Genomic DNA, 23,114 nt, shown 5'->3' on the forward strand with positions numbered 1-23,114 from the left:
TATCAGTATGATCGCTAGTGATGGCAAAATGAGGCTTCCTGAACCACTGAGACCTTGCAGGCCATTGCTTCAGCTAAAGGTTCATTACTCGAAGCTTCATTCAGCATCGCTCACTAGTGACACCTAGCTACTGTGCAAAGAAATAGCAGACAAATTCATTCATTCTGAACCAGTGTCGCGGGCGCGCCTTCCCCCGGCAAATAAATATACATATTTATTTGTATATTTACATTAAAAATAAATATTTTTATTTAGACCCTCCCTAATTTTATATAAAATATATATTTTTATAAAAAAAATATATTTTATAAAAATACTTTTATAAATAAAAATATAATGTATATGTATATTTATGTATATGTATATTTATTTGTATATTTATATTTAAATATATATTTTATAAAAATATTTTTTATAAATAAAAATATTTATTTATTTTGTACTCACTGTTGATGTCTGTAACCTTTCATTTGCAATAATAAAAAGACATGATCAGACATTTGTCCATTTGACATTTGTACTGTGTATAATATAAAATATGTAGCCTATCTTTCTATGAACAACAACAGTGACACCGTGTTGAGTGCAGTGCTTATGTTTGAGGGAGTGTAATAAAGTACATTTATTCATTTAGCAGATTATAGATAACAGATTAAAGTAAACTGCAACAGAATAGTCCGGAAGGAAGGATTAGGCCTACAATAGATTTTTTATTGAGAAACAGAATTATTTCAAGTGTGTTGGGGTTTAGACGATTCCTCTTCTTGGACAAAATCTCTCCAGCCTTGGAAAAGATCATTTCACAAGGACCAGAGGATGCAGGGGAACATATAAATGCCAGTGCCAGCTGGTATAAATGAGGACACTGATGCTTCTGTTGAGCCCAGACAGGGGAGGATTCCCTCTTTCTTGCTGGCTCCATTACCAGGAAAAAGGAAGAGTCACAAAAAGCAAACAAATCCAAAAGGGCAATCCAAATAAAAAAGCAATCCAGTCCAGATGCAAAAATCCAGAGCAATCCAAATAATCTTATCTAATTAATATAACAAGACTATAATATAGCTAGGCCTACTATAATAATAATATAGACTACTATAACTATTCTAACCTAATAATGTAATAATATAGGCCTACAGCCCTCACATATGACACAATAACGACAATGACAATGATAGTTTTCTAACTCTCTAACTCTCTGACACTACTACAACTCCTGACAACACCCACAAGGAGGCGCGAGTTTCGAATCCTTTTATCCGGAAGCGACACTCAGACCGAACCGATGACGTATTTACACAAACCGAGGCCTCGTTTGTCATTAGTCACGTGATTTTCACGTTAACAACACAAGCCTCGAATCGCGGCTTCATCTGGCACGCCCACTTTTTCTCGACACACGCTCCGACGCCTCGCTTCAAATGTCACATCACTAATGATCGCTAGTGATGGCAAAATGAGGCTTCCTGAACCACTGAGACCTCGCAGCCCATTGCTTCAGCCAAAGGTTCATTACTCGAAGCTTCATTCAGCATTGCTCACTAGTGACACCTAGCTACTGTGCAAAGAAATAGCAGACAAATTAATTCATTCTGAACCAGTGTTGGATCCAAAAATCCAAAGCAATCCAAATAATCTTATCTAATTAATATAACAAGACTATAATATAGCTACTATAATTAATAATAACAATATACTATAACTATTCTAACCTGATAATGTAATACTGTACAGTCCTAATAGGCTACATATATGACACAATAACGACAATGACAATGATAGTTATCTAACTCTCTGACTCTCTGACACTACTACAACTGCTTCTACTACTCCTGACAACACACAAGGTGGCGCGAGTTTCAAACCCCCTTTTTCCGGAAGCGACACTCAGACCGAACCGATGACGTAGCCACACAAACCGAGGCCTCATTTGTCATTAATCACGTGATTTTCACGTTAACAACACAAGCCTCGAATCGCGGCTTCATCTGGAACGCCCATTTTATCTCGACACAAGCTCTGACACCTCGGTTCAAATGTCACAACACTAATGATCACAGCATTGAGAATTGTGGAGGAGTTCCTTTTTTATTGTCACCTCGTTCCTGGTGACAATGCTATGCTAAAGGACTGTTTCTGGAGTGGACTAGAACAGGACATTAGCTTAAATTTACCAGAGGAAGACTCCAGCTGGACCCTGGCACAGTATATTGACTTTGTCCTGCAGTTTTGTGGATCCCCCTTCACTGTAGGGGAGGTGGAGTAGGGTGTTATCACGTCTGCCGAGCCAGAGACTGTTCGCGTCACGCCTGCCGAGCCAGTGTCTCCGGACAAGATGGCCGCCGCCATGGTGTCTGCTCCTGCCCATAACCCCATAGCCACCCCCAAGGAAATTTTTTTTGGGGGTGGGGCAGGAGGTCCCTTGATAGGACCATGGAGGCCGCGCCGACATGGTCTTCTGAACTGTCTGGTCCGCCCTGTAGCCCTGAACCGCCAGGTCCTCCTGGTCCCCCTGAACCATCTGCTCCGCCCTGGCCGCCTGAAGGGTCGACTCCGCCCTGGCCGCCTGCTCCACCCTGGTTGCCTGCACTGTCTGCTCCACCCTGGTCGCCTGCACTGCCCTGGTCGCCTGCACTGCCTGCTCCGTCTCCAGGTCCTCTTCTGCTCCACGGGCCTGGCCCTCCATCCCGCCCCCAGGTCCGGGTCCGCCTCCCTGGTTTCATGTCTCTTGGTTTTTGGATTTCTTGGCTGTTCCATGGATTACTCTTTTGCCTCTGACCCCTGCCTGTTTTGTTTGTTTGTTTGGACGGCCTACCTGTGTTTTTACCCTTGAATGAATTGCTTTTTGAGTCGGTTCTTTGCAATCAATTAGCCAAATGAATTAGCAGAATGTTTTGAAGTGATTCGTGATTCAGCCTGAATTGATGCATTAAAGGTGAAATATTATGCCACTTTTCACAAGATATATATAAATATATAGATATATATAGATTTATATATATTTTATTGAAGATAGTTTGCAGTTTCATCAGCAGAAGTCAGCTTCAAGACTCACACAGTTCGTAGGCCGCCCCGCTTACAGTTACAAAGATCTCATCAGTTATACCATTTCCAAGGTCTAAGCTACGTCATTGCTTATAGGTTGCAGTTTCTGATTGGCTAAGAAATAGATAAACAGTCATTTTCCACACATATCCAGATAGACTGAAGCATATCTCCATAGATTATGCAGCTGACACTCGGGCCCTGAAGTTAGGCACGTCGTGACCTTACAGTTCTCAGATTTGGGTTGCTGGGCGCCAGCCTGTCCCGAACAACTCAGTCAATCTCCAATAATGCCAGTGGTTCCTTAACCTGTAACCAAGAAGACACACAGCAACACACACACACCGACACACAGCTTTTCCAAGGTTGGATTTGGCCAGCCTCTAACTATAACAGGAGAGTTTTCTCAAAACATCAAGATAATGCGTTCTTTCTCTGAAGGAGAGCTACACTTTAGTCTAACTGGAAAGTAAGGCTTTAACAAAGAAATGGTCCCTTAAACTATAGACTTCAATGACCCCTATATGTTTTAACACGTTGAAGACCTTTCTCAAACAAAAAACAAGTCCCCATTTAATTTCTGGAAGCCGGGCTGAATAAGCAAGCACTGTTACTGCATTCAGATATCAAATACTGACATTAAAGAATACATGAAAAGAACATTTCAGTAATCACACTGGTAAATTCTATAACAAAGTAAAATGAAAAAAACGAAGTCATTCAACTCATTTGATATTTAGAAGGAAAAACATTGATTAATACCTTTATTATAATCACTCATTACATATACATTGAAGCAGCAGTGGATTGCAATCCACCCCCTTAAATATAATAATAAAAAAAGAATATATATACAATTTGATAACAATTTTGGCCATATCTCCTAGCTCTAAGTCTTTTTCAGTAATGTCACAGTAAGAGCAAACCATCCAGGGATGAGAACAGACAGAACACCCCAAAACAGGCAAGGTGAAAAACATGACCAAGTGTGACTGAAGGTGAAGAGGAAGGCAACACAAGGCACAGCCCAATGAAAAAAAAAAAGATCACTGTTGTGAAACTGAACTACAGTGTCAACACACTGACTACACTCATTCTCACTCAGTCGAGACACAGAGACAGAAGTAGACTTTACTACAGCTCACTAAACGGCTCATTCAAACGCCAGAGCTGAAGGAAGAAAATGGTTAAGGAAAAATTTTTTTTTTTTTTCTGTCTGTGCTTTTGTCATCTGGTTGGTGAGTCACAAAACTTTGTTTATGCACTTGTATAGTAAAGATCAATCTAACACTATTAAAATCAGATCAGATGTGATCTTGCTTTTATTCCCAGATATTACTATGAAATGCAGTCTGGATTCATGTTTGTGTTTCACATCACATTCACAGATTTAGTGCATTAGTCTCATCAACATTATTCATTTATTCATCAGTTATATTTGTCTCATTGTCCTGTTAAATTAGGATATGAAACAGAACAGCTGTACTATCAGTCAGTTATCCTCATTTTAAGGTACAACGTGTTTATATTTTCCAATAAGATGTTATTTTTGTGGAGCTGTAATGAGCTTCAGTTCCTCCATCAATAAAAAAATGAGATTTTTCCACTGTCCTATTTACTAGCTCTTAACATTAAACCAAAACTTAAAATGTAAATGAAGTTGAATTCAGATATCTGTATTTTGCACCCGACCATATATTTTCCACACTGTTATTTCAAACTTTTACGGTTTCTATCTTTCTACCTTTCTAAAGTTTTTAATCATTTCAAAACTACTTCAAACTTCAGTTAAATCGTCATTAAACTTAACGTTAACGTGTGTCTGAGAGACTGTTTCTGTGTGTTCTCCAGGTGTGTTTGCTGATGAACTGAAGTCAGTGTCAGTGATGGAGGGAGATTCAGTCACCCTAAAGATTAATGCTACTGGAATACAGAGAGGTGAAAAGATACTGTGGACATTTGGAACTAATGGGCCTCTTATAGCGAAAACCAGTGGAGTGAACAATACGATCCTTGATGTTTCTGATGTGAGATTCAGAGACAGACTGAAGCTGGACAAGACTGGATCTCTGACCATCATGAACATCAGAACTGAAGATACTGGAGTTTATGTAGTTGAGATCAGCCGCAGCAGCTCATCGACTACATACAGATTCACTGTTACGGTCTATGGTGAGTAAATAATTACATTACAGATTTTGCATATTTATTGACACAGTGTTTCTTAATACTGCAAAAAAATAGTTGTGGTGATTTGTTTCAACCAATTTGACATTCCTGACACTGTAATTCCATCTCAAAATGCCTGACAATGAGAAATGCCTCTTACTTCTGGAAGTGTCATTAATAATTCCTCACAAAATTCCTCTTACTTTTTCATACTGTCATAATTTTTTATATCAAACAAATTTTTATATCAAAATAAGCTCACTCTAAATGAACCTGCAACGCAATAATGGCGAGGTGCATTTATGATAAACCATCTCCACACAAAAGAGTTTCTGCATACTGAGGCATCTCCTCCATTGACTTCCATTCAAACAGAAATACTTGGTCAGTCTGGAAGATCAGCTGACGGGGTTATGGTCAGAATTTATCCTTAAGAGGGGTCATGACAGGACACATCAGATTGTGTTTGATTCAGAAGAAAAAAAAAAAAAAAGGAAAATAAAGAAAAAAAGATAAATAAATGTCTTCTCACATTCAATTGCTTTTATTTCCAGCAAATTTCTTAACGTGTTAATATTTGGATTAACATAAAAACCTTAAACAATTTCGACATAAGCTGAATAAAATTCACAGACATTTGATAAACAGAAATGGAATAATGAGTCCCTGAACAGAGCGGGGGTCCATATCAAAAGTAGCATCAGTATCTTGTGTTTCCATCAGCAGTCCATAGCTTTTTTTTTTTTTTGTTAAAATTTTATATAATGAGAGAGTCCATCATGAAACCATTTTCCAAACCGTGTTTTTGTCTTATACGGTACACAAATAATAAGTGTTTATATTCAGACTATTTGAGACCGATCGGGTCTCCACGGCTGTGGAGGAGTGGTTATTTCTGAGAAAAGATCGTGCAGCACATGTTTTTAACAGTTAAACAGGAACTCCACCCAAACTCAGTGTGAATCATAAAAGATAATTTTGAAGCGAATGTTAATCTCTCAATCTTCTCCTGATCTGCTGAGATCATCACAACTTACACCAAGCAGCTGAAGACAAACCTCTTCCACAAGCACTTGAGAACAGTGTCTTGTGCGTATACCTTTACTGAGCTCAGGATCTAGTCAATATTATCACAGAAAACATTTATGATGTGACCTCAGTTAACTAAATCAAAAAGCCTAGTTAGAATGTATTAATTTTGCTGCCGGCTACATGTAATATGCAGTTGAGGCAAGTGTAACGGAAGCAAGCTACAGTAGTAAGAGTTGATCAGGTAAAGCTCAACCTCCTGACCTCAAGATCAGCACTAGCGACTAATGCTACAGGCTTTAGCATTGTTGTTAGCACGCACGCTTCCCATGCTGGAAACACCAGTTTGAATCCTGGTTGGAATGGTGTCAGTAGAACTGGACCCAGTTAGCCCAGACAGGCTTGACCTGGTTTATCTAACTCGGTCCCTGACAGTTTTGTCCTCAGTTTCCATGTTGGCCCCACATGGGTTAGTCCAGATGAAATGAACACTGCTCAGTGTGAACACTACAGGCTGTTAAATTTAACATTAAAGCAGTGTTGGAATTAATGAGATAATTAAGTGTTAACAAGCAGAATCATTGACAGAGGAAAAAAAAGAACAGAAAAACAAAAACACAAGAACTTCAACTGACTTCAGACAAGTCCTTAGATGAAATCAACTGAACATAAAAGAAGACATTAAATCTCTCAAGATCCGATTAAACAACTCCACAAACAGCATTACCAGCTTAGAGAACCCGCTCTAGTGTCGGCTGTCTGCGCCATTCCCCTCCACATGGAACGGATACGTGCGCTTATTTGCTCCAGTGAATTCCCCACACGGCGAGCCCTGTGGAGTTCCTCCGGCAGTCGGACATATAGCGGAGCTACATATATACTAAGCACTTGTATGTTTGTGTAACCTGTGCTAGGCTGGGTCCCATTTGTTGTGGTCCCTGCGGTGATGCCATATTATGTGTGTATTCTTCCATTTTACGGCTCCCTGCGGTGAGCACGTGTCTTTCACTTAGCAGAGTCCGCAGCGTTTCTCTCCCCTGGAAAGGGCACACTTTATCCAAGAGTCTTACTGTATGGGTCATGCAGAACAGCAGTATGAACTCTCTCTACGTAAGTATTTCGCCCAGAAAATTGGGAGATCTGAGAGACTTATTTGACAATTTGAGTTAAAACAACCCTGTTTTTTTAGAGTGTATGAAATTATCAAGACATTTTTTCTATAGAACCTTTTTTTGGCATAAATGGTTCTTTAGAATTAAGTCTAGAACCCTACAGAATATTTTGTTAAGAGTTGAGAAAGCTGGAAGAGAAACAACAGAAAACCAAAGTGTAGGTCTTCAACACTGCTCCTGGAGACCCACTGTCCCACAGAGTTCAGCTCCAACTCTAATCAAATACAACTAAACCAGGTCATCAAGCTCTTCAGGATTGCTTGAAAATACGAAGCTAGCTGAACAAACTCCGAGTTTCAGAGTAGATTTAAACTTGACAAATCCAGAAAAATCCCACCTGTTTGTTTATATAACATAACTTTATATCCAGGTTTAGCGGTCTCACAAAGCTCGGTATAAACGTTCCCTGTCAGGTGTCTTCTTCTGGTGTTTAATTGCGTTTGTCAGACCAACATAAATGGTGCATTCCCACCACCCACTGGAGAGGAGTGTGGAGCGCATAATGGTTGGGAAGTTGGTAAACAATAAAACAGAATATTTATATATTTTCTTATAGAAACACTGAGATTCTTCTTAACATTGAGCATTCACCACTATTTCATCATAAGATCAGAAGCAGTGCTGAACTTCCTCCATTTATAGACAAGGCTTTTACAGCAACTTCTAGAGAACTTGTTTTTCAATACAATAATTTTCAGCTTTATTCAAATTAACAAACCTATTGTAAATAGGAAAATGAACTCAGCTACTTCTCCAATTTTGTCACATTGTTTGGACTCATTGTTAGCAGATTCCTGATCCAGTTAGCTTTTAAGTCATGCTACTTTACCACCATGTGCTGTAAACATTAACACAATGTGTTTAGTGAAGTCATGAAAACAGATACACTGATGCGTTTAATTTGAGCATTTATTTGTTGTTGTGACCGCAGATCAGAATAAATTATTTTACCAGTTTATGCAATTGTCTCATTGTTTAATATTTTTTGTTTGGACATACTATAGTATATAAGCCATAGTATTTGTTTCTAGACTACATTACCAATTTAAACTAGTCTCAAACAAGAGGTCATAAGTCAATACAGTATCATCAATGCGATGACACACAGCTCAACAAAAACATGACAGACTGTGGTTTAGGAGAAAATAACTCAGCAGAACTGAAGTGCAACCCCCAACCATGGGCGGATCTACAGGGGGGCAAGGGGGGGCAGGTGCCCCCCCACTCTAGAGCCTTGCCCCCCCCAGCTGCCCCCCTAACTTTGATGATCCAAAAACTGTACTTGTAAAAACAACCCGCCACTATGTCCACAAGCTTCTCAAAATAGTGAACTAAACAATACATTTACCAAAAGTGAACAATTTAATTTAAAATTTTAAATGTATTATTAGCCCCTCCCCCCTGCGTGTAGAGCGGCGTTCGCTCAGTCTGGCTCACACACAGCGAGTCTGTCTGCTGCGGTGCGGTGGCCCTGCAACCCGACTGGAGAGACTGAGCTGCCCCAGAGCCTCTGAAGGTGAAGTGAGTTTCCCCAGGTGTAGTTTAAACACACGTTTAACTTAAAGTTACATTTGTAATGAATGTATTGTGTGCTAAAGACGATTCAGCATCAGCAAAAACAGCGAGTCTATTACGTTAGCCAAAATCAGCGGTCAAATCGCTCCCTCGTGATTTAGAGCACTCTTCCCTTTGATTAGCCTAATTTTGATTTTAGTGAAGACAAGAACAGCTTAATAGAAAAAAATATATAAAATATTTTTGTATCCATAACGTTTACTGATGGTCGCCGTTACGCCGACGTACGTTATGTTACAACACACAATACAGTGCCAGTTAGGAGATCGATCTTTTGATTCGCTAAGCAGTCCTATTAAAATCAATTCCTCTCAGATATCACAGCAATGAAACCAGGTTACAACTGGGGAAATAACAAATACAACAGGATTAAGTATGGGCGTTAATAGTTGGGAGAAAATATGATGCGTAATAATGATTAGATCTGCATTTGGTCTTAAAGAGGCAGCAGTCTAATAATCCTGCTGACGATTGCTCCATTAATGTGAACCAAACAACAAAAGGCAAAGATAAAATCAGTCGCAGCTCTTGAATGATATAAGATTTAATCTATATATGATAAATGCAGTGTTATTTTAAATCTGACTTTATTAGATGTCTTTTTAGCCCATTAATGTCAGTAGACATTACTGAAATTAAAGCAATGGATATATAATTTAAATATTTTTTTAATTGTATACTTGTTTTGTTTGACCGTGTGTTTGTACTTTGTTTTTGGTGTCCTATGTCTTCTGAATATAAAACACAAAAGCCTGCACCCTTCTGCATAACATGCATGTTTTATTTGTTTTGTTAAAGCATTGCTTTTTCTTTTGCTATAGATATTTATTTTACATTTTACAAAATATAAAGCAATATTAATTGTGTTCTAAATAATTTTTTCCCCTTTTTTCTAAATATAACAAAAAGAACCGATAATAATACCGTTAAAGTATCGGATCGATAAGGAGTATTGGTAAGAGTAGTAATACCGTCTAGTAATATACGTCTGCCATATGTTGCCACCCCTCAAAAATTCCTGCCCCCCTCTTGCCACCCCATAAATATTTTTCTAGATCCGCCCCTGCCCCCAACAGACACAGACTGAAGCAGTTTTCACATAAGTGATCATAGACTTCTCTACACGACTTTTAAACATGTCCTCTTCTGACCTGCTGAAGAAAATATTTTGCTCGTTTGTTTTTTGCTGTTTGTGCTTTTGGCGTCTGTTGTAAAAAAAAAAAAAGCTCGGTATAAACGTTCTCTGTCATACATACACACATAACCAAAAAAAGGACACAACATACATAACCAAAAAGAAAGAAAATATGTATAATAATAATAATCTATATATACTTTTCTGCTTTTCAAAAGCTGAATGTAGCATAAATGAGGAATAATTTGCTTTATTTATTTATATCAGTTTGGTCAGGTAATGAACCGCAATGTTATTCAGCAGCTCTGCTTTTAAACGAGTGTCTTTATTTGCTATCGAAATAAGGTTCAAAAAGCTACAATCCATGCTGCGCTGCTCAGCGCATTGGGAAGGTCTTTAATCGTGACCAGCTGTGAATAGTGTGTAAACACGTCATTAGAATTGACCCGGAGGTATTAATAGCCTCGGTCGATGACGTTACCGGCGTGCACCCGCGACACGAGGCTATAAATAGATGAGCCACAGGTGTATCGTCAGGTAGGGATGGGGAAATGAAGCCTCATGAATCACTGAGGCTTTCCCCTGACTGTTCCGGGAAAAGATTCAAAGCTTCGAGAGTGTCGAGAACAGCGCTGAGAACAGCGCCATCTGGCGCTTATTTAAAATAAAGCAGCCAGAAGCCTGTGTTAGAAGCTCTGGCAGATGAAGCAACCACAACACACTCCATAGTTTCAATGTTATGTGTACAAATAAAAGCCTTACATGTTTGTGTTTGATTTGTTCATAAAAAAAAAAAAAAAAAATCCCATTAAAGTGTGACAATAAAATATAATAGCTTATAAGCTTATATGATTCAATAAAATTTAATGTAGGCCTTCTCTCTCTCTCTCTCTCTCTCTCTCTCTCTCTCTCTCTCTCTCTCTCTCTCTCTCTCTCTTTCTTTCTACACACACACACACACACACACACACATACACAATGAATAAGGACATTGTCTGATAGGATCATCCGTTATTAAATGTCAATATCAATAATTGAAAATATCAACCAGACTGAGGCAACAATGACTCGTTAAATACGATCTAAAGTTCGAGCCTTATGACACCCGAAGCGAAACACGCACGTGACTGGACAGAAAGTGAGGCTTCGTTTGTCATCGGTCACGATCATGTTTCCTGTAACACAGTGGTCAGGCGGAATATTGCACCATTTTTCTATGAAAAACTTTCATAAATATTATTATATAGGCTAATTATTATATATGATAAAATAGACTGCTTCAGAAGGTGAATTTTTTTTTTTCTGTTTAATGTAAAAGTTAATTTACTCTCGTGCTTCGTCAGTCCACATAATATCAACGGCTTCTTTTGTGGTGTCCATGCTGTTTTAGTTTAGAGATAAGCAGATTTCCCCTCAGAGATTAAGTCTTTCACTGACACTTTAGCTGAAGATTCTTCTTAACATTGAGCATTCACCTCTATTTCATCATAAGAGCAGCAGAGCTGAACTTCCTCCATTTATACACATATTACAGTGGACTGATCAACATCAAGGTTTTTAGAGAAACGTCTAGAGAACTTCTTTAAAAATTCAGCTTAATTTATTTTGAATAGAAAACTGAACTGTAACTTCTCCATTCCAGTTAACTTTAAAGTCATGAGACCACTGTGTGCTGTAAACATTTACACAATATTTTCAGCGAAGTCATGAAATAAATGTATTTATTTGTTGTTGTAACTGCAGATCAGATTAAATTCTATTTCTTTTTAAATTGAGAAGTAAATGAGATTACTAAATTAATTTAGTCCAAACAATAGTGTGAGTGGTCATAAACCAATACAGTATCATCAATGTGACGACACACAGCTCAACAAAAACACGTCATACTGTGGTTTAGGAGAAAAAAACTCAGCAGAACTGAAGTACAACCCCCAACAGACACAGACTGACACAGACTGAAGCAGTTTTCACATCAGTACACTCTCTACACGACTATTAAACATTTCCTCTTTTCTGAACTGATGAAGAACATGTTTTGCCCATTTGTTTTTTGCTGTTTCTGTTTTTGGCGTCTGGTTGGCAAGTTCGAAACATTTTTTTATAGTTTCAATTGTACCAGAATCATGAATCAAACTAAGATATCACCATGTTTGCTTAGTTTTCTACTGGCATTTTACTGTAATTATTGAAATCTGAAATCTTGTAAACGTCCTTCGACTGTTTCCATCTGAAGGAACAAAGTTCTGCAATATAAATAATTCTCAAACCAGAGACCAGAGAAACTAGAGAAGGGCATAGGCTAAATTGCAAACGAAAAAAATAAATTTTCTATTTTCCAAAAGCTTTATGTATAATGCAGGATAACTCTAGAGATTCTGTGAAACGTGTGTCTTACTTTGATTACTATAATAACTGATCATTATAAATGATGATCTGAAAGATTGTTCTTTTGTGTTTTGATGAACACTGAAAAAGGCTGTTAGCTCATGTGTTGATACAATAAATGTGAGAGATAAAACATGTACCAACAAAAGCACAACAGCAGAAGAACTAGTTTGTTGTAATTTTAGAGATTTGAAATGTTGCCCCTGTGAAAAAGGTACAATTCAGAGATCTGTGTGTTTGATTCAGTAAATGATTCAGTGATTTTTGGCCATCAAACACAAACGGTGTTCATATAGATTATATAAGATCATGACTGATGATGAGGGTAGGCCTATATTTTTGCAATGCCTCACAAAACTTTATATGTATGTCGTTAATGTCCGAGCTGCTGATGTCTAGTTGATGTACTCAAAACAGATCTGTCACCACTGTCGTATTTTGCCTTGTAACGGCTGCCTGTGGCTTGATTTCTGATGTTTAAGTTCAACAAGAGCCAGAGCTAAAGGTTCTGCCAGCTTATACTCACTTTTATTTTAAAGGATCTCACTTCACCGCAGTGTTCAGAGTCTCTCTTTAATGTCAAAGCCAAAACAAATGTTTTTGATAATTTCAAACCTACAAGCTTAAAGTTAAAACTTGATTAAACAATGTTAAGATATTTATTTAAACATTAACACGAATTTCAACGTGTGACTGAGAAACTCTCTCTGTTCTCCAGTGTTTGCTGATGCAGTGAAGACCGTTTCAGCGAAGGAGGGAGATTCAGTCACTATAGAATCTGGTCTTACTCAAATACAGGAAAGAGATCTGATAAGATGGTGGTTTGAACCTTTAAACACTAAAATAGCTGAAATTGATAAAGAGAAAGGAATCTTCAAAACATCTGATGTTCCTGATGGGAGATTCAGAGACAGACTGAAGCTGGATCATCAGACTGGATCTCTGACCATCACAAACACCAGAACCACACACTCTGGAGAATATAATGTGACCATCGATCGCAGCGGGGGAAAGACCACAATCAGATTCAATGTTACTGTATATGGTGAGTCACAATTACAGGTGTGCTTCTGTATACTATTTATTAGTAAAACAAATTTTAAGGGCACTATTCATATTTCCTTTAAAATAATATGAACATTTGATATGGTTTAAAATAAGTATTTACATAAGTTTTAGAATACTAAAGAGTCATGAACTGCATTGTTTTATAATGTTGCCTGGGGTGCACTTAAAATGATAGTATGATTTTTACATCAAAAATGGTCATAATTAGCCTGATTTTAGCCTCTGATTTGAACACTGTTTGAAGAGGTGTGTCTGTGTGAGACTTCAGTGTAAACGCTCACTGCTGTGATTGGCTGACAGCTTTGCTTATGAAATAGCTAAGTAATACATGTGGAACTCTCTCAAAAACTTTTAGCATGTTTTTTTTCTATTACAGCTAACTAATTGTGAAAAGTGTTGTTAATGGCATTATATTTAGATCCAATTCTGAAGCATTATATGTAGATAGTGGCATGACATTTTGCAGTGACAAGCATTTTAGCCGATCACCAGAGATAGAAAGAGTAATAAAATATTGTACTTAAGAAAAAGTACAATTGCTTCAATTAAATTTGAAAATGCTAATTTGCCGTTCTCTCAGAGCATCTTTGGAAATGTCCATGTATTCATGTCCTCATATTGTTTGTGAGACGCTGAAACATGAGTCACGTCGTAGCCTACTCGAGAAATGGCGGCTTTATGCGAGTTAACACTGCACGATCTTAGCCTTACTCACGAATAATGCAAGATGGAAAGCAATGTATTGGCATTGAATATTGATAGGCTATATTGTATTTAATATGTTGATTGGCTGGACATACTGGTCAATATGGATGCACATCCCTCAGTATGTCCTTATACAGTATAATACTATCTTTAAAGGAATTGCACAAAATACGTAATACTTTTTACTTAAAATGAAATGCTGAACTCTGTTTAGGCTAAATTTGGGTTAATTATATAGCATTTTTCACAATACACAAAATAGCTTTATAGAGAAGCATATGATTGCGTTGTAATGAATGTTTGCAGTGTCTCGGACACACACTTAAGCAGTCAAATATACTTGAGAGATTTAAATATTAATCTGTTTAGTTTATGTTTAAATCCATGTACTTGACAACCACCGCATAACACTGAGAGAGTGAGTTTTGCATTTAAAATATATATATGAAAATCTAGTTTCATATTGGTTAAAATGACTATTTCCATAAGTTTTAGAATACTTGATACAATGTATTAGGCCTATATAAAGATAACTTTTTAGAAGTATCATGATTATTGAGATTTAGCTATAAATACAAAATATAACATATTATAATAACAGTAAGATCAGGCCTTTTCATCATTTATCTTAGTTTTTTTTAACAGGACTGATGAAAGACATATGGGATTAACAGACATGGTATAAACCTGCCACATTCATTCACTAATGTGTTGATTTTATCGTGACTTATAACTTAAGATGCCAGACATGGTGAATGAGCTTCTGTCATCTCATGTTTTTAAAACTGATTTTTTTATTTTATAATAAACTGAAGTTTTATTTTATTTTTTCTAAACTGGTGTTTAAAATTATATATTTTTAAATTCATGAACTTTTTAAAGTGTAAAGACAGCTTGTTGAAAATCTTATTTTATTTTATTATTTGTTTCATTTGTTTCTCCTGAAGGCCACGCCCCCTGTTGTGATTCAGTTGAAGCTGTGCTGCGATTGGTCGCCACTGCGCTGATGGGCGTGGCTTCTGCGGCTGCTGCTTTTCTTCTGGTCAATGACGTCAGAGCTTCAAGACGTAAAACGGAGAAAATAGAAGAAATATCATAAAAATGGTGGCGTATATTGGATTTTTAATGGTAAAGATGAAAATATGTCTGGTCTAATTGTTTAGTGATGGTAAAACGAAGCTTTGCTTTCCTATTCTCTCCATCTGAGGCTAAAACTGAATATTCTTTAATATGTAAATCAACCCATTTTTGTTGTTGTTAATTAGCCTACACTGTTTTAAAAATTTCTTGCTTTCTTTCTTGCTATTTTAATTTCCTTTCATAAATGTATGCAGAAACTCCACAAATACAAATGTAAAAATATTTTGTCACACCAATAAATCACTGTAGAGTTTAATATTACCTACTGAACTTATATACAGCTGTGATCAAATATGTATTATAACTAAAGGGGAGCCATAATAAGAATAAACTATGAATTCAGATTCAGACTGAATGACGGTTGAATAAAAACACATTTACAGCATTAAACAGTTTATTTAATAAAACACAGTGTAAATGTACATATCATAACACATGGGAGCAAATACAGTAAGAGATCATGAATCCTGAACATACATAAAATATATTTAAAAAAGACAGGTTAACGACTGCTTGACGTATTTTTTTTTCCAATATTTTCAATATGTGCATAGTATAATAGTATTACATTTATCTCTCTCACACGTGTCCCACATTGTCCTGCAAAATCACATCAACATGCAGTAACAGAGCGATAACCAGCCGCTGTTCTTCTGGTCAATGATGTTCAATAACAGAGCAGATATTCAGTTATTTTGCATCTGTTTTATCACTGAATCTACAATTTTTATCTACTGTAAGTCTATTAGTCTACTATAAGACTATTCTGGAAAGATTTTGAAATCTATAATAATTTTTATTCATATTCATGGGTGTATTTCATGTGCTATACATTTTTTTCTTCTAATGTAAATAATGTGATTGTTATCTTGTGGCATTGAATAAAAAAACGTCCATCAGATATCTTAAATATTGTGAATTTTAATCTACTGTATAATAGTGATTTACATATTCATTTTAGATGCTTTTCTCCAAAGTGACTGTATGTTGGGTCCATCTGGTGGCCAAAACTAGAATTTTCATCAATATAATTGCCATCCATTTTATATTTCTTTGCCAGTTACACAGCTTCTTATTTTACGTTTAGTTGGTTTGCACATTTTCACTTTGCTTTGTTTTAATTGTACAGAACAAATGCTGCAAATACATTTTTTTTACTGGTAGGTTTGTTTATACAGAATCATTACAAATAACATGTTTCTCTATGGAGAAAATGAATGGGACAAAAATGTGCAGTAACATTACAGTTATTTGGACAAAGTTACAATGAAAGTAACAGGTCTGAACAGTGACTATGTCTTTGGTCTGGTGACTGCATTAATTTATCTTCATCTGACACTTATTATAATACAATAAGGTTCATTAGTTAACATTAATTAATTTTTCATTAATTCATTAATGTTAGTTAATTAAAAAAATACAGCTGTTCATTGTTTGTTCATGTTAGTTCACAGAGCATTAACTAATGTTAACAAATACAACCTTTGATTTTAAGAAAATGTATTAGTAAATGTTGAAATTAATATTAATTAAGATTAATAAATGCGGAAGAAATATTGTTCATTCTTAGTTTATGTTAGCTAAGGTCGTTAACTAATGTTAGGAATATGGTTAGGGTAATGAACCTTACAGCAAAGTGTTACCAACTCCTGTGATAAAGTGCTTGTGAAGCTCATCTTCTGATTTGGATAAAAACATCTGCTAAATGACTAAATTTAAATTATTGAATAATCTTAGTTTTTAGTGTTATAATACCAAAGCAAAAACAATGAAACAAATCACTGTTTGACCACATCGTCCTGTGACATTAATAACATTTAAATTAAGAAAATATCCCTCGAAACCACACAATCATAAGATTAAACCATATCAAGCAAAACAAAGAGATAGCAAAATAAAGAAAAATAAGAAATAAAATAAAACACATGTAACAACTTGGCTCAGAGGGAAAATATTAATAATAATCCTAACTTATTTGGAATATTTAGATCAGTTAATTGGATTAACTTTATGTGGCTAACTTAATATTGTATATATTCCATGTAAATGCTGTTCTAATAAAATTCAGCTTTGATCACAGGAATAAATTACATTTTAACATATTCAAATAGAGAACAGATCGCCTATTTTAAATTGCAATAAAATTTCACAATATTGGTTTTTACAAAGATTTACTGTATTTTTGATCAAATAAATGCAGCCTTGGTAAGCAGATTAGACTTCTTTCAACATTAAACATCTTACCGACCCCAAACTTTTGGACAGTAGTGCACTTGTAACATTTACTATAATTATTCTAGTTTGTGCAATTACATTTATTTTGATTGATCATTAAAGTTCAAATGGATTGTGTTATGATCTGTAATTGTTGTTAACAAATCTGTCAGAAGAAAACGTGCAAAAGGTTTACCTATGGGGGTACAACAGTGACAGTCTTCTATGGTAACCATACACACGACTAATTACAGGCGCATCGAGAGCACAAATCACAAAATATTTTAGTGGTCATGAAAATGTATTCAGATTTAGCATATGAAATCGTGCCTCAGCTACAGATAGTCCGTCTTCCAAGATTATTTGTGATTATCCACCCAGTCTTTCTTAACTAAGTATAACTGTGCCCATTGTATACAGAAATCAGCTATTTGTTAGGTAACATAAATATGGTTTTGTGTCACTTTTGAAACATAGACCACCAAACTGTGGGGCTTCCAGTGCACAGCTTTTTCCTTGATTTTTTTTTCCATGTTAAAACTTAATAGGATTTCCGGTTTCTAATGATTTTCCTTTGAATTCTGTATGTTAAACTGTGCCATCAGAAACACCACATGGGGGATGTGTTACTTATGTTATTGACTTCACTGTAATGCTAAGCAATTCCAAAGAAATGAAGTGTGGAAGTGAAGCAATCGGTGTCAGGTTCATGCTGCTAACAGTTCAAGATTATGTCACAAGATGTAACATCCTGTGCATGTCAGAAGAGTGGCTGTGTATGGATTGTGACATACACATACACAAAACAACTCACCCTCCATAACAGGGAGTCCTGCATTTTGGGATTTTACAAGCCCATTGAGCCAACAGTGTGCTGTGTAAAGAAAGATGGCAAATATACACTGCTCAATCAAGGTAGTGTTTTGAACCTTTTTGGTAAAGTGATTAAAGTTTTTTTAATTAATTTTTTTACTTTTATTATCTTAATTGTACATATTTTTAATGCTTTCTCACTAAATATTTCACTTCTCTTTTCAGTATGTTTATTGCCTACAGTGAGACCTGTCCAGTTATGCACTTGCGACCCTTCAAACGTCTCAGAATCAGCTGGCATAGCAACCATTTTGGTTTGCATAAATGGTACGAATTATGGTTTTATATTTAAAAATGTTCTTGTCCCTTTGTGTGTTACAATGTTCTACTTTTTGATTTTAGGTTGGTTTGATTTGCACTTGCCAAACTTGCTGTGCAGATTATGTCTGGCACATTGGACACCTGACATGAGCGACCTAATAAGCAGTGGGTATTGGCCAGCATCTGTGAATGCTGACACGCTGTTTTCGGTAGATGTCTTCAGATCATTTGAAGAAATGAAAGCTGTTGCACCAGGTTTATCGAGACAAGGTTTTTTTTGCGGATATTGGAGAGGAGGACCTGTCTGTTTGGAAGGGTAAGATCAGTGTGGATCAAAGTTGCCTCAAGTAGAGATGAGAGAATATTAGTGTAGCTATTTCATTTTACTCCTTACTAATCGAATGTACAGGCTGGGAAAATACATGGAGACGTATTCCAAAGAAGCTTCATGGAATACACATTCTGCCAGCGCCAGTGTGAAAAAATGGCCAGTGTAGAGCACCTGCCCGGCATGTACACCCAACATGCTTGCTCTGTGCCGATGCAACAGAAAAGTGTACCAAGTTCATACACTATAAGTAACTAGTTAGGAAAAAATAGCAACTTTCAGTTTTAACCAGAATTATTGTGTCATGCAGACTGCCGGCAAAGGGATCTGTGGAGCCAGTCAGTGGTCTGCTCACGTGAAACTGCCAGAAGAGCAAGCAAACTGGATGAAGAGGGCCTTGAGGTGGTAGTTTGCAGACATGGAGTGCTACTCAAGGCTACTTAACATGTACAGGGGGGAATAATTGCTTATCCGCTGTACCTGCAGAAGGAGCTCCAAGCAGCCACAAACGGACAGTTCTTCAATCACACTTTGATGTTCTGTTGTTGTCTTTTGAGCGTAGGATCTGTTTCTCAGCTGTGCAGCAAATACTTGACACGACTCCCAAGTTGCTCTTTGTAGAAATGAAGTTTTACGCACGGCCGGGAGATCACTGGCCACAACAACCAAGTGAGTCTGAATAGAAAGATACATGTACATTTATATCATACAGTTGAGTAAAAATCAACGTTACTCAAGTCTTCTTCACTGTGATTTATTCTGGTGATTGGTTTGTAATGATCTGAGCTAATCATATGACTGTTGGTTCTACTGTGTTAAGCACTTTTTGGTTAAGTATATATGACCTTTGACCTGAGCATCCTTAATCTGCATTTCTCTGTACATTTAATGATTGAAAATGCCCATTACATAAAATATTTCTATCACACTAGTAACAATGTCTATTTCTGATATCAGGAATTACATTTTCACTAGTACTAGTTAAAGGAGGGAGGATTGTACTGGGAGCACTGGGGTGTCAGGTGTGACTGTGTGGCAATGGTAAATGGTTTACATGGCTCACGGGTCAGGTAGGAGGGCCCCTTCACAGAATTTTGCATAGGGCCCATGCAGGGAGGTCAGGATCGGCCCTGTCAATGCCTAAAAGAACCGAGCGCACTCTCAGCATGACTTCTCCTCTGCACACAATACAAGCCCACGTCTCATAGCATGATCATTCCCCACGCTCTCACGTTTGATCTTCTCTCACCTGTCGCTTTTACTCGCTCAAACACTTAACCTCGAACCTCAAATGGCAAACTGGACATCTATCCTTGAGGACAACCACGCATTTTTCTTTATCCAAAGTAGGCCTATTCCCATACTGGCTACGGTCCGCTTCATAAGAATTCAACGCTTTTCGCTTTCAGCTGGGTCTGCATCACTGGCGTCTGTTTGTCTGTCTCCATCTTTCATGGGATTTTTGCACATTTGTTCTCCCGCCCTTCAATCAATCAATGAAGTAGTTTCTGGAGCGTGATTTATTCTACCCTTGTATTATTATTATTATTATTATTATTTTACTCAGTAACAGATATGATTTTAAAATGTAGCGAAGTGCAATACTTCAAACTTAACATATTTAAGTAAAAGTAAAATTAGAAAAGTAAAATTAAAATTTAAGTAAAAGTAAAATCACAGATAACAACTACTTTAAAAAAGCTGTACACAAAACAAAACTACTCAATTATGTAACACGAGTAAATGTAATTTGTTGTTACTTTCCACCTCTGCCGATCACAGACATGTTGAGTGCATGAATGCAGTGATCTCCTCATTGTTTCTGCACACTAACAAATGTTTTCATCATAACTAACAGTGCAAACATAATGTAAATAAGAGATTTGTTGATACTGTAACGGTCACTAGCTGGAGTGCCCTTGAGAGCCACCAGAGGGCACTCCACATCAGACTATCATTATTCACTCACTACTACATTTCCCACAATTCACTGCCCGGACTCATCATCCCTGATTATCACATTCACCTGTGTCTCATTATATTGTTTAGTTCACCCCATATAAGCCTGGTTCACCTCATCATTCCCTGTGAAGTCTTGAACGTTATTCCACTGCATTTCTGTTGTTGTTGTTGTTGTTGTTGTTGTTGTTGTTGTTGTTGTTGTTGTTGTTGTTGTTGTTGTTGTTGTTGTTGTTTCTTCTTGTTCTCTGCCAGTGTCCTGGTTTTCCTGTTTCTGCCTCACTCTCTGGATTTGTCTGTTTGTTGGATTGCCTGCCTGTGTATGACCTTTGCCTGGATTTTATTACAATTCTGAATAACACTAAATAAACTGCATTTGGATCCTCAACCTTCGTATCTCAGAGCAGTACGTAACAGATACAACGGCAGTAAGTCAGTCAGTGCAAGAACTCAGTCCAGAATCTAGAACAGAATGCAAGTCCAAACTCATGCTGTTGGCCGAATTTCGTGTTTATTTTCACACTTTCAGTTCCACTAAAGCTCACAAATCAGTTTTTTATAACAGTAAAATCTCTTTTCATGTAGTCACGATGTTATATTGTATCATGTTTATCAAAATAAAATTAATACAATTTTGCACCAGCACTTATAGCGAGTGAGTTATAGGCTTTTGCGTTTGTCTACAGTTGTTCTGTACAGTTTAAACGTTGTTCCGATTAAAAAGTTCAGAAACAGATCCTCTCTATTCTTGTCGTTCTTCAGACTTTACAATAGTATGAATGTTTGAAAAAAAAAAGCTAATGCTGAAAGTTGAGTCTGTCCAGTCTTATTTCTGGCATATGTTTTAATTCGCTTTAAGGCTGAGAATGTCCACTCGACAGAAGCAGTGGACACAGCGACAGTCACCGCAAACCATTAGGATGTGTAAAGCTGCCCCATGCTCTAACAGATTATTTGATGGAAATCAATGAGATCAGCAGGACTTTTGCCTTCAAAATCAGTCATGGCATACATTACAGTTAATTCTGTTTTTACCCGGACAGATCGAATAGAGAGAGTTCTGTGACTGGATAAGGCTGAATAAGGGATTTTTTTCAGAGTAGGGAAAGAAACATTAAATTTGTGGGTTGAAAATCTATTAAATCTACAGAAAATATATTTTAGTTTATGCAGCGCATAAAGCAGTGCAACAAAGAGAAAAGCTTGAAATTAAGAGAATGGACTATTGGGAATAATTTAATAAAAAAATCTATTAAAGTGCAAGTCAGTGATTCTGATAGTGTTTAGGCCAGCAGAGAAGGCGTTTCTGGCCCTGTCGGCCCACCAGTGTTAGCTATAAATACAAAATGGCTGATAACTGATGAGTGTATCACAGTAAGATCAGACCTTTTCATCATCTTATCAACAGGACTGATGAAAGATATAGAGATCCGCATGCATGAGATTAGCCTTCCATTACTTACCAGACTGTTGTTAAACTAGAAACATGAGCGTCATTACTGTGATTAGACGTTAAACTTCCGACCAAGAGCTTGACTCATGTCTAATTTTAAATGTTTTTTGTTTTTACTGATTATTCTACGGTGGCAATCCCCGCCCAACCCGCACACACACTCCACGCGTGAATGCGGGAGACAGGGGAGCAAGCTGTGCCGTCACCGTGGCTGTCGTCTGGGAGATATCAGCCAAATCCAGGGCTGCCAACTATCAAGCATTCACCGTGAGACTCACGCAATTTATTTTGCTGCTACCTCCCAGCCAACACGTTTATGTGGGGCCCATATGGGTTACAAATGGGCGACAGGGGTACAGAGTGGGCATGGGCTCAAAATGGGCTTCTTATCTGGGGCCCATATGGGTTACAAATGGGCTACAGGGGTACAGAGTGGACATGGGCTCAAAAGGGGCTTCTTATCTGGGGCCCATATGGGTTACAAATGGGCGACAGGGGTACAGAGTGGGCATGGGCTCAAAATGGGCTTCTTATCTGGGGCCCATATGGGTTACAAATGGGCTACAGGGGTACAGAGTGGACATGGGCTCAAAAGGGGCTTCTTAT

The 23,114-nt window shown here is 37.2% G+C and overlaps 1 protein-coding gene and 1 long non-coding RNA gene across 3 annotated transcripts in view; both read left to right on the plus strand.

Annotated features, from left to right (window-relative positions):
• Positions 1–16,320, plus strand: part of LOC311294946 (uncharacterized protein) — a 424,344-nt gene extending 408,024 nt beyond the window's left edge. Inside the window, exons 1-4 of one of the 2 annotated variants that reach the window (XM_084416063.1) lie at positions 4,136–4,280; positions 4,894–5,214; positions 13,226–13,552; positions 15,228–16,320. In XM_084416063.1, coding sequence (XP_084272189.1) covers positions 4,226–4,280; positions 4,894–5,214; positions 13,226–13,552; positions 15,228–15,379 — 855 coding nt within the window. In that variant the 5' untranslated portion in view covers positions 4,136–4,225 and the 3' untranslated portion in view covers positions 15,380–16,320. Of the gene's footprint in view, positions 1–4,135; positions 4,281–4,893; positions 5,215–13,225; positions 13,553–15,227 lie in introns of those variants that run through there. The other variant, XM_084416064.1, reaches the window with a different exon arrangement.
• A 2,117-nt stretch (positions 16,321–18,437) lies between these two features.
• LOC311294572 lies at positions 18,438–20,569 on the plus strand. The gene is made up of 3 exons (XR_014628077.1): positions 18,438–18,549; positions 18,691–18,774; positions 19,407–20,569. It is a non-coding gene; the product is annotated as an uncharacterized lncRNA (long non-coding RNA).
• Positions 20,570–23,114: the final 2,545 nt, after the last annotated feature.

Source organism: Rutilus rutilus (assembly GCF_951802725.1).
Source record: "Rutilus rutilus genome assembly, chromosome: 8".
In the NCBI taxonomy this organism is placed as follows: domain Eukaryota; kingdom Metazoa; phylum Chordata; class Actinopteri; order Cypriniformes; family Leuciscidae; genus Rutilus; species Rutilus rutilus.